This window comes from Narcine bancroftii, chromosome 1, assembly GCF_036971445.1.
Source record: "Narcine bancroftii isolate sNarBan1 chromosome 1, sNarBan1.hap1, whole genome shotgun sequence".
Lineage (NCBI taxonomy): Eukaryota > Metazoa > Chordata > Chondrichthyes > Torpediniformes > Narcinidae > Narcine > Narcine bancroftii.
Genome location: NC_091469.1, coordinates 267,525,505 through 267,538,461, shown reverse-complemented (window position 1 = coordinate 267,538,461; position 12,957 = coordinate 267,525,505). Strand labels below are relative to the sequence as shown.

Below are 12,957 nucleotides of genomic sequence, written 5' to 3'. Positions count from 1 at the left end.
TTTTCTGCTGGAGACTGTACAAGATTTGCCTACATTTCCTTCCACAGTTGAATAGCTTGCTGACTTAATTGTGAAGTCTCACTCCAAAAAGGTCAGACTATGTCTCTCCGAGATTCTGTGTTTTTAGAAAGGGCAGGAGTAAATGGAGGGAATTGTCAAAAATGGAAGGAATATGGATGCTAAAGCAAATATCCTGAGTCCAAATGTATTGTCATAATCCTTGGTGTCACATCATTCTAACAAGATAGAGCAGATAGCAAAAATGTGAATAGTGCATTCTGTACATTGGAGAGACCAATTCCAGATTGGGAGATTGCTTTGCTGAGCACCTCTGCAACCGCAGCAACCTCCCAGTTGTCAACCCTTTCAATTCTGAGTTACACTCGCAGACTCGCACATCTGTCCATGGCCCTTTGAACTATCCAACCCTGACCACCCGCAGATTGGAGGGTCAACACCTTCTCTTCCGTCTGGGCACTCTCTAGCCAGATGGCATTAACGTCGACTTCTCTGCTTTCTGCTAAATTTGCTTGCCTTTTCTTTCCCCTCCCCCTGTCTTTCCAGTTCTCCCCTCTCTTCCCCCTTACCCATCCAACCATCCCTCCTCCCCTTCATTGCTGCTGTCCCCTCCCTCCCCTCATCTACCTTTGCCACCCCCCCTCATCCTTTTGTTCAGACTCCTGCCAGCATTCTTTCATCCCTTGATGAAGGGCTCAAGCCCGAAATGTTGGTTATGTATTTCTACCTTGGCTACATAAAGGAGGACTCTCTTTGACCTGCTGAGCTACTCCAGCATTTAGTGTTTTTTACTTCAATCAAGGTGTTTTCAGATTTTCATGATTACTTTATAGAGGACAACTCTGGTATAGAAATTACCCCTTGTTGCGGGTGATAAATTAACTGATAATGTGAAGGATAATGAATCAAGAGTCAGGAAATATCAAAGATAACTGAAGGTAAGTTAGAAATTCTGCAGATTTTTGGGTCTCATGCTCTACACAAAAGTACTGCAGAAACTCAACAGGTCGTGCATGCAGCATCCATAGATAGTAAATATGTCTGGGCTGTGTCCTTCAGGATTGCTGAATAAAAACAGACACCTGAATAGAAAGGTGTGGGCCGAGGGGAGTTGAGGGAGGAGGAAGGCGAAGAACACAGGTTAACAGAGAAGAGATAATAGGTGGATACAGGTGGGAGGCTGGAAGAGAAAGACGCTAAGAAGTAAGGGGGAGAGGCCAAAGGGTTAAGAAAGATAGCTCTCTGATAGGAGAAGGAAGAAAATGCAAAGCTAGTGGAAGTAAGAGAGATAAGGGAGAGACCAGAAGAGAGGGTTTAATGGAAATTTGAGGTCAATATTGATGCTATCTAGTTGGAGACTGCTGAGATATAAGGTGTTGTTCCTCCAATTTGCAGGTGGCCTCAACTTGGCAGTACATGACTCCATGACAGACATGTCAGTGTGGTAGTGCAATGTCAAATTGAAGTGGTGAGCCATTGGGCTGTGCTTATTGTTAGCTGACAGCTAGTTCCTAAGATGAACAGTTTTTTTTTCCAGAAGAGGAGCCCAGAAGTGGAGGGATTTAAGGTGGTAAGACCTGGCTAAGAGAATACTATGAGCCAATAATTGAACCAAAGGACAATGTAAGCAAAAACCAGTCAAATGACAAATTCAGGATTTGGTGTGGGCAAGGGTTTATCATGGTAGGCAAGGAGACTGAAGGTAGCAAAAGGGAGGTTATATAAGATTTGGAGAACAAAAATGAACATTTCATTCTCAAAGTCCCTAATGTAAACCTGCCCCTCCAAAGCCTTCCCCACTTTGTCTCGCTTAGGATGACCTTTAAATCTTTGAAATCACTTGCAACAACCCATTGATGATTAAATGACAGAGCAATGCAGATTAATTCAGAAAAGGATACAGGCAATATACTTTTGACAGTGGAACTCACCCTAAGCTAATTGCTTATTTTAATATTGATTGTGGGCTTTGTGGTGTTTCACACGATTGCTACATTTCAAAACAATGTAGGAGTGATTGTATTTCAAAAGGAACTATTGTGGGATATTGTGATTGCTCATTGAAAGCTGCATCAATGTAAGTTCTTTTCTTTGTAATCTAGGATGGAGACTTGGCCCAGCAAGGAAGATATTAGGCAAGTCTGAAAGAAAACAAGTTTCTCTGTAACATGGGGAAGAAAGAATATGCAGATCCTTAGAAGGATAAAGTAAGAACCAAAAGAGGCAATTGATCAAAGTCTGCCTTGGGTTTTTGAAAACATCGAGCTGGTTAAAAGATAGGGAGATGTATCAATATAAAGAGTTTCATAGCTCTACAGTCATAACAAGTAATTAATTGAATTAGGGAAACAAGAGACTGCAGATGGTGGAAAACAGGAGCAACACAGAAGGTGTTTGTTGGAGGAACTTATTAGCAGGTCAGGCAGCATCATTTGGAGGCAATAGGCAATTGATGGCTTGGGAAGAAAATCTTTCATCAGTCCTGGCAAGAAATGGGGCAGAAGCCTGACTAAAATGTTTGAAGGAGGAGAAGGTCATGAGCTGGCAGGGGATGGGTGAGAGGGGGAAGTGGGAAGGTGGGAAGAGAAATGGGAATAATGTAAGAAGCTCAGAGATGATAATAGGAAGAGGCAAAAGGGCTCAGGAAGAAGGAATCTGATGGGAGATAGTGGATAATGGAAAGAAGAGAAGATGATGGGATGCTTGACGGAGGAAGGTATGAGTGATGAACAAATGGAGAAGGTGACGGGGGAAAGGAAGGAAAAGAGGATGACTGGGATGGGGGATCAGGGAAAACAAAAAGGGGCTGGAAAACAAGGAGAGAGGGGAGGGTGCTGTAAATTGGAGGCTGATGTTGATGCCATTTGGTTGGAGAAAGCCAAGATAGAATTCAAGGTGGTGTTCTTCTAATTTGAGTCTAGTCTTGGCAGTAAAGTAGGCCATGGACAAGACATGACAATATGGGAATGGGAAGTGGAATTAAAGTGGCTGGTCACTGGGAAATTTTAGACATTGTGTCAAATGGAGTTAAGGTGCTCATGAAGTGGTATTTATTTATCTATTTTTCCTCCTCTCCCCCCCCCCCCCCTCACCTGCATCTGGTCTCTTTTTTTTTTAAACTTTATTTATTAGTTCAAAATACAGATGATAAGTAACATATCTAACAATAAACCATAAACATGAATGTTATATTTTATATATATATAAAAAAGAAAAAAAAGAAAGAAGAAAAAAAAAGAACCCCCCCCCCTTCAGCCAACTCTCCTAAGGAGAGCCATAAAAAGAAGAAAAAAAAATTAAGAAAAAAAATTAAGCATACATATGAAGATCTAATCAATGTAAGTCGAAATGTAAATATTCTGAATATAACAACCACTTGTTAATGAAAAATTATAGTTATCACGCGAAACATATGTAATTTTTTCCATTCTTAAACAATATTTCATCTCATTATGCCATCTATTAATATCAATCATATTCGTATCTTTTCACATACTAGCAATACATTTTTTTCGCTACAGGTAAAGCTAAATATACAAAAGCAAGTTGAAACTTATCTAATCCCAAACCTTTCAGAGGTTGCAAACTACCCAATAAAAATACTGTCGGATTTAAAGGTATTTTAATCTATACAGGTATTCCAGAAACAGCTGAACTTTCTTCCAAAAAGATTGTACATGACCAAACCGAATGAAAAAAAGTTCCAACAAAGTTACCACATCTAAAACACAAATCTGATTCATGAAAACCATACTTTTTAAATTTTTCAGGTGTTAAATATAATTGATGTAAAATATTATGATTAATCATTGCATAATGTGCATTTATCAATCTAGTTACACTATCATAACAAATATCTAACCAATCATCCTCAGAAAAATAAAACCGATATCCACTTCCCATTGACCTTTGGATTTATCCAAACCTTTTTATCCATACCATCCTGTAATATTTGATACATAAATGAAATATAACCCTTCTCTGGTACCTTCGTAAGAAAAGTCTCAAATTTAGTCATTTCAGGTAAAATCATATCTCTACCAAACACATGTTTCACCAAAGATCGAATTTGATAATAAAGAAACAAAGAGTTCTTATCAATATCATAACTATCTCTCATCTGGTCAAAAGATAAAAATTTACCTTCTTTAAAACAATCTCCCAAATTTTCCACACCTTTAAATCTCCAATGCAATAAACTTCGATTATGTATTGAGAAAGAAATAAGTTGATTATTATACAATTGTGTCAATGCCGATAATTCACCTCTAGAACCTATCAATTTCTTTTTCTTTGTCCATAACATCATTAAATGTTTTAATATAGGCACATTATGTTGCTGTAACAAATTTACATTCCATCTAAACAAAAATTGATGTATTTCAAATTCAGAGATATTTGCCATCTCAATTTTAGACCAAATAGGGAGCTGTTCCAAATCCATCAATGAACTAATAAATTTAAATTGGGCTGCTTCATAATAATTTTGAAAATGTGGTAAACGTAGTCCCCCTAATTCATATTTCCAAGTTAATTTATTCAAGGCTACTCTTGAAAATTTACCTCTCCATAAAAACTCCCTAACCATTTTATTCAAATCTCGAAAAAAAATATTATCAAGTAAATACGGAATAGATTGAAATAAATATTGCATATGTGGAAAAATATTCATCTTAATTGTATTTATTCTACCCAATAAATTAATAGGCAAATCTTTCCATTTAATCAAATCAGTTTTCATTTTTTAATTAATGGAACATAATTTAATTTATATAAAGATTGATAATTAACATCCAGAATTATACCCAAATACCTAATTCGATCCATCCATTTTAAATTAAGAATATTCTTATAAGAGGAATAATCTCCTTCACTCACCGGTAAGATTTCACTTTTTTCCCAATTAACTTTATATCCAGAAAGACATCCATATTGCATCAAACACTCCTTCAAGTGTAAAAGTAATTGAGCTGGATTTGTGAGATACACCAATACATCATCGGCAAATAACTTTCATACCTTGTATCTGTGTATTTTGCCTTATCAACTGTGCCAAAGGTTCGATCACTAACACAAACAAAGCTGGTGACAACCTTTACCAAACAATTTAAACGGTTCCAAAATCAAACCATTGGTCAGTACCCTAGCTACTGGTTTACTATATAAAGCCTTAATCCAACCAATAAAAAGAGGACCAAACTTGAATTTCTCAAAAACTTTGAACAGAAAATTCCACTCAACTCTATCAAATGCTTTTTCGGCATCTAAAGATATCACCATCGGATGGTCTGAAGATTGTCGAAATCTATTAATCAAATTAATCACACGTAAAATATTATCTGAGGCATATCTATTCTTTATAAAACCTGTCTGATCCCTATGAATCAGCTTGGGTAAAAATTTAGCCAATCTATTCGCTAAAATTTTAGCTATAATTTTATAATCTACATTTAACAATGAAATCGGTCTATATGAGGATACGTTCAAAGGATCTCTATCTTTCTTTGGAATTACTGTCATTAAAGCACTAGAATAAGACTCAGGCAATTCATAACGTTCTCCAACCTGGCGGAGCACATCTCTAAACACTCTGGAAAAGTCATCATAAAGAATTTTATAAAATTTGACCAAAAATCCATCATCACCAGGCGATTTACCATTCATCATTTCCATCATAGCCATTTTAATTTCCGAGTCAGTAAATGGTTCTTCCAGCTCCTGTATATCTACATCCTCTAATGTTGGTAAATTCAACTGTGATTAAAAAAAGATCAATCGATCCATTTTCTTGTTTTCCATCAGATGTATATAACTTTTTATAAAATGAACAAAATTCATCATTAATCTCACGAGGTTTATACGTGATAAACAAATTCCGTCTGACAGCATTAATAGTCCTTGAAACCTGTTCTTTCTTTAATTGCCATGGCAATACCTTAAGTGCTTTTTCTCCCCATTCATAATATCGTTGTTTAGTCCTATTAATAATACATTCAAATTGATAAGATTGTAGAGTGTTATATTCCAGTTTCAACCTAGACAATTCTATTTTCTGATCTTCTGTAGCATCTTTCTGAAATTCCTTTTCTAACTCACTAATCCGTTTCTATAATTCAAGACTCTGATTTAATCGATTCTTTTTTATTTTAGAGGTATAACTAATTATTTGTCCTCTCAAATTAGCTTTCATAGTGTCCCATAATATAAACTTACTTTGAACAGAATTAGAATTTTCTTTAAAAAAAATTAATTAGTTTTTTCAAAAAAATCAATAAATTCCGTATTTTTTTATAACATTGTATTAAACCTCCAATGATCGGCCACTTGAATTTTCTCAGAAGTTGCATATGTAAAGTATAACAAAGAATGATCTGAGATCACCCTACTTTTGTATTCCGCTTGTTGTATGTGCCGATACTAAAGAAAAGTCAATCCTTGAAAACGATTCATGTCTAGTTGAATAAAAAGAGAAATCCCTCTTTGTTGGATTAAGACGTCTCCAAATATCCACTAAATTAAGATCTTTCATCAACGCCTGAACCTGAACTGCCATTTTAGATTTCTTAACTTTCTTTGGAAATTTATCTAATAAAGGTTCCAAAACACAATTAAAATCACCACCAACTGCATCTGGTCTCCTTGATGTAGATAGGACCACACTGAGAATAATAAATATATCCTACAGATTCACAGATGAAGTATTGCCTCACTTGGAAGGAATGTTTGGTGCCCTGAATGGTGGTGATGGAAGAGGGGTAGGTGGTGTAGCATTTGGTGCTGTCACAGAGATGAGTGTCGGGGAATGATTAGTGGCAAGGGAGTTGCGGAGAAAGAGTGATCCCTGCAGGAAAACTGAGTGGTGAGGGAAGGGGAAGATGTGACTTATGGTGAGATCCCGTTGGAGGTGATGGAAATTGTAGAGATTACTATGTTGGGTGTGGAAGTTAGTGAGGTGGTGGGGCATTGAGGGCAAGGGGAACCCTATCCCTGTTAGGGCTGGCAATGCAGCAAGGATAGGTATGCAGGAAATGGAGGACATGCCATTGAAGGCTGCATTGACAGTAGTGGAGAGAAAACCATGTTTACTCAAGAAGGAGCACATCTCTGAAGTTCTGGAATGGAAAGACATGTCATGGGAACAGATGCAGTGGAGATGGACGAAGTGACAGAAGGAAATAGCATCCTTGCAGGAGTCTGGGTTGGAAGACATGTAGTCCAGGTAACTGTGGGGTCAGAGGGTTTGTAAAAGATGTTGATTAATAGTTTGTCACCTGAAATGGAGTCAGAGAGACCAAGGTGGAGAGAGAGGTACCAGATTGACCAAATGAATTTGAGGGCAGAGTGGAAGTTGGCGAAGTCATTAAAATTGATAAGCTTATCCTGGATGAAGGACGCAGCACCAATCTAGTTGTCAATGTCACGGAGAAAGAGTTGGGGAGCATTACCCTCCAGACCTCTCCCATTACCTGGATTGGTCCATGCAGCCAACACAAAGACAGGCATAGCTGTGGCCCACATGAGTACCCACTGCTCTACTTTTGATCTAAAGAAAGTGGAAGTTGGCTGAAGGATGAAGATAGTGAGAATAAATTTTAGGAAGAAGTGAAGCTTAGACTCTAATTGCTTTAGAGTATCAGCTACCTGAGAAAGATTTGTAAGGGAGAATGGCAAAGAAGAGTTTTCATTGCAGGATAAACTGAAAGTTAGAACAAGAGAATGAAAAATATGAGGAATATTAAGTATTTTATGTCGTACCCATAAAGTAGCATGAGAGGTGTTGCGATAATGTCTGCAGATATAACAGAGCTTTTTTGAAATACATCGAGACTTTAAAGAGAATGAAATTAAACAGAATTAACTCTTTCACAACTGTCAGCTTTCCTGCAAAGCTATTTTACAAATGTGGACTTGTGCATTAAAGTCATGGTAAAAGTTGACTGGAAAAGTAGTTTGCTTTGGTTAGCAGTGAGCTGCAGTCACCAACTTCCAGCTTCACAAGGGGCGTCTCAGTAGGGAAGTCAGACATTGTCAAGTTGCTGTCCTTCCTTTAGTTACCTTTAGAGAATTGATAAAAAATGTGAAAAATGCTGGACTCCATGGCAGAGTGGGTAGAATAAGGAGTCAGTTAGCTGAGACTGAATCACTAAGGAACTGAAGGCTCGGTGCGTATACACCCACAAAATAATTTTAGCAAATAAGTAGCGGGACAGAAGTTTGTTCTTTCAGATTCCAGGCATGCACACTAATGCTAATGAGGCCTTTTTTTCAGTCTACATGAGAGAATGAATGCAGCAGCATCTGCCCCTCATGGGGTGAAGAGGGGGAGGAGAGAGGAAGAGCCATTGATTGCCAGTTTCAAAACATCCCTGGAAGCAGTAGCTTCCCTTTTTATTCATTCTCTTTTTTTGCAGTTCCTACCAGGAAGTGAAAGTCTTCTATAGTGACAAATAGAATCATATTGACTTTGTTGTAAATTTAATAGAAGTGATTTCTTGATGTGATCAAGTCTTTATTTGCACACTGGCTGGTCCTGATATCCAGTCCAAGATTGGGAAGGAAAGCAATAGAATTTTCTCCTTATTTCCTGTCTATATAAATTTCTGCTTTACGAAAGAGAGAGGGAGAGAGAGAGAGAGAGAGAGGCTGGTGGGGGGGGTGGGGGGGGGTCGGAATGGGAGGGGGTGCTGCTGGAATTCACCCCAAGTAGGACAAATACTGATAGCTTCAAATAGAGATGAACACTCAGTAATATTTCAAGCATCTTCTTTTCCTGCTGGAGGGTTTGGAAATGTACTCAAATCAAGTCTATGGCTCTTCCTCTTAGCTTCCAATTTCCAACCATATACTTTTCATTTCCCCATCATCACCTCTCGACTCTTCATTACATCTTCCTTTTGGATGGGAATGAAAATATTTGGGCATTAGGTGAGGGCAAACTAATCAGTGGTGATAATCTTAGTTGAATTTGCCAGTGGCGCTTGTTATCAGACTGGTGAATGCTCCTTTGGGTGAGATATTAAAGTTATCACCTGTGGGACTGCCTGTTTGAATGAACCAGCAGATTCAGGGAAGGAAAAGGAACTGGGAGGAAACAGATAAAGCAATCACTCAAAATATTCATTGTGTGCACTAATCCTGAACAAATACCAAAATTCTAGCTGATATGGTTTGAATTCCAAACTGCATTTCTGAAAGACAATGGGTAGTCTGTCTCTGGTACAAACATAGGCTTGTTTGGAGAGTTTTTGTGAACTCTGTTCAGTGACATTCTACCTGATGGTTTTCTGCCTCAGCAAAGCAGCAAAAGCAGCAGAAACATACTTGCTACGTGTGAGAATTGAATTTTCAAATTCTCAATGTGGATCAAGGAAAATGCCAGTGATGTTGGTCCATGGTAGAGGTGCAATGACCTAATATGACATTTAAATGCTTATTAAACTACTAAGCTGCTGTATCAACTTTGCTCTATATGGTAAATCAAGACTGTATCTCTCAGCTAGCAAGTGATTCTCTGAAACCTGAGATGACTTTTAGTTTTAAGGTCTCTAAGACATAAATTAACAGGCGGCATGGGTCACTACGCTTAACCCTTTTCAGAGCAAATTCTTTCTTATTCTTAATGTAATCAAAAACAAGGATATGATAAACTTTGGATAGTTGAACCCAGTAAAACTATGAAGCTATTTTCGAATTAAATAGCATTTGTATTGTTTCTGTAATTGTATGGAAACATAAGTCACTTTAAAAAAATCTTCAGTTGCTATACATCAAAGCCAAGATAGGACATGTAAGATAACATGACATTTGTTTCCTCTTCAGATTGAAATTTGGGTTAGCCATGGTTTGTATATGACAGAAACCTTGGGTGCAGTATCCATTAGACATTCAAATCAAATAGAATGCAACAGCACAGAAACAGGCCATTTGGCCCTTCAAGTCTGTGCTGACCATTATTCCGCATGTCTTATTGACCTGCTCCCTTTCCATAACCCTCCAGACCTTTCCCATCCACGTATCTGTCCAATTTATTCTAAAAACATAAAATAGAACCTGCAGTCACCTCATCAAATGGCAGCTCATTCCATGCTCCCACCACTCTCTGAGTGAAGAAATTTCCCCTAAAGTTTCCCCTTTCCATTTTCACCTGAAAACGATGACCTCTCATATTTATCTCTGCCAATCTAAGTGGAAAAAGCCTACTCGCATCCACCCTGTCTATACCTCTCATAATCTTGTCAACCTCTATCAAATCTCCCTTCATTCTTCTATGCTCCAAGGAATACTGTTTAATCTTTCCCTGTAGCTCAACTACTGAAGACCTGGCAACATCCTAGTAAATCTTCTCTGCACTCTTTCAAACTTACTGATATCCTTCCTGTAGTTCGGTGACCAGAATTGCACACAATATTCCAAATTTGACCTTGCCAATCACTTAAACAACCAGGATGACATCCCAACTCCTATACTCAATACTTTGGCATTTTAGCCTTTATAAATCAAAAACTTTCTTTACAAGTCTACCTACCTGCGATGCCACCTTCAGGGAACAGTGTATCTGTATTCCCAGATCTCTTTACCCCTCACACTCCTCAGTGCCCTACCATTTATTGTATATGTCATATCTTGGTTTACTTTTCCAAAATCCAACACCTCATACTTTTCTGCATTAAACTCTACCTGCCATTCTTTGGCCCATTCTCCCAGTTGGTCTCAATCCCTCTGCAAACTTTGAAAATCTTCTCCAGATCATTGATATAGACAACAAACAACAATGGTCCCAGCACAGATCCCTGAGGCACACCACTAGTCACAGGCCTCAAATCTGAGAAGCAATCATCCACTACCACTCTCTGTTTTCTCCCACTCAACCAATTTCAAATCCAATTTACAACCTCTCCATGGATACCTAGTGTCTGAACCTCCTGAACTAACCTCCCAAGTTGGACCTTGTCATAGGCTTTACTAAAGTCCACGTAGATAACATCCACAGCCTTTCCTTCATCTACCTTCTTGGTACCTTTTTTTTTAAAGAGTAACAAGATTTGTTAAACACCACCTACCATGCACAAAGCCATGTTGACTGTCCTTAATCAACCCATGGCTATCTAAATACCTATATACCCTACCTCTCAGAACTCATTCCAATAATTTATCTACTACTGACATCAGCTCACAGGACTATAATTATCTGGTTTATTTTTGGAGCCTTTTTTAAACAAGAGGATCACATGAGCTGCCCTCCAATTCTCTGGCACCTTACCCATGGCTAAGGACATTTTGAATATATCTGCCAGGGCCTCTGTAATTTCCACACTTGTCTCCCTTAAGGTCTGAGGGAATATCATATCCAGCCTGGGGGATTTATCTACCTTTATTTGTTGTAAGGCAGCAAGCACCTCCTCCTCCTTAACCTCCTTAGGTTCCATGACACTTCTGTTTGTTTCCCTTCCTTCCTTATGCACTATGTCAGTTTCCTGAGTAAATACTGATGCAAAAATAAAACTATTTAAGATCTCCCCCATTACGTGAGGCTCCACACACTGATCCTCTAGTGGACTAATTTTGTCCCTTACTTTCCTTTTAATCTTAATATACATGTAGAAACCTTTTGGAACACACTTTTTCAGTCAGGCTTTGATTCAAACAATTTTAAGTATGTGAACACTGGACGAAAATGTAATAATAATATGGGTAAAAATAAACCAAAGTAATTCCAATAACTGGATCTTACTGGTTTGAATACCATTCATAATCTATTTAGGATCTGACCTTCAAAAACCACTTGCAAGTTTGACTGTTATTAGGTATAAGCTCTCAATGCTAGCTGAGAACATTGGGGATTCAAGAGATGGAAAGATGATAAATATCATCAGTATCTTTGAATTGACATTACTTTTGTCTTCCAATGAACCTGTACAGAATAGTCACTAAACCAAAAATACTGTGTAGGTGCACTATAATATTTATGAACACAAAGAGCCTGTATTATTTGATTTGAAAATGAGAATGGCCACCTTCTTCCCATGTAGAATGGTGTAGTGTTATTGTGTGGACCACTGATTTATGTTGTATGGTGGCTGTGTTCTACAACTAATGCATTTTATTTTTGTAATATTATTTCATATGAAACACATGGAAGTCATGTTACTGTTATTGATAATAAAAACTTAATATTATTCCCTGTTTAATAATTTTCCCCTTCATTCTATCAATCAGCTATTATTGCCCCTTGTGGTCTTTCATTTGTCCACAGAATTGTTGAAACCCTTTATCTGTTCTTACCGAAACAATCATTACTGTGAGAGATTGTAAAGAAATTTTTTAAATAGTCTAAAGAATAATCCAGTAATTCTCCATGCCTGATTCAGCTTTAGATTAACTCATTTTTAGTTAATTATTAAAATAGGATAGTGTGGAAAATATATATTTGTACACATGTTTAAGTACATCAACCAACTTGTTTATGCAGGACAAACTAAATGCATGCATGTTTTTTTTTGAATCATAGAACATTTGTTTCTAAAGACCATATAACCATTTATGGAGTGGAAACAGGCCATGTCGACCTTTCGAGTCCGCACTGGTTCACTAGAACAACTCCACTAGCTCAACCAAACTGCTTCCCTGCAGTTCTTCGGGAAGGTTGATCTGCCTGGTCTGTTTATGATGCTCGCCTCACTTCAACATAGCAAATGCCCTCTGGCCTAGATAACCAGAGAGGTGTGTAAAAATATCGAGAAATTAGAAATGGTCAGTGAGCCCCAACTTTGCCACCATTGTCCAGTGTGAAAATTAATAATCATGTGGAACAAATAAATGGGTTTTGAACCTTGTGAAATTTGCATTTGGATGCATCTTCACACTTTTTTAAAAATAGTTTATTTAAAATGTTTGACCATTCATGCAGTCAACTACAAAATTTAAAATTATAAGTACAAA

At 37.6% G+C, this 12,957-nt stretch overlaps 1 protein-coding gene and 1 long non-coding RNA gene across 37 annotated transcripts in view; one reads left to right on the top strand and one right to left on the bottom strand.

Moving 5' to 3' along the window:
- sox6 (SRY-box transcription factor 6) overlaps positions 1-12,957 on the top strand; it is a 676,057-nt gene that overhangs the window by 108,184 nt on the left and 554,916 nt on the right. For 23 of the 33 annotated variants that reach the window (XM_069897852.1, XM_069897860.1, XM_069897848.1 and 20 more), the window contains one exon: positions 2,121-2,225. The exons of the other annotated variants lie outside the window; for them this stretch is intronic. In XM_069897852.1, coding sequence (XP_069753953.1) covers positions 2,203-2,225 — 23 coding nt within the window. In that variant the 5' untranslated portion in view covers positions 2,121-2,202. The remainder of the gene's footprint in view (positions 1-2,120; positions 2,226-12,957) is intronic. 33 annotated transcript variants of the gene reach the window in all.
- Positions 1-12,957, bottom strand: part of LOC138743181 (uncharacterized) — a 90,304-nt gene that overhangs the window by 24,083 nt on the left and 53,264 nt on the right. The gene's annotated exons all lie outside the window — the stretch shown is intronic.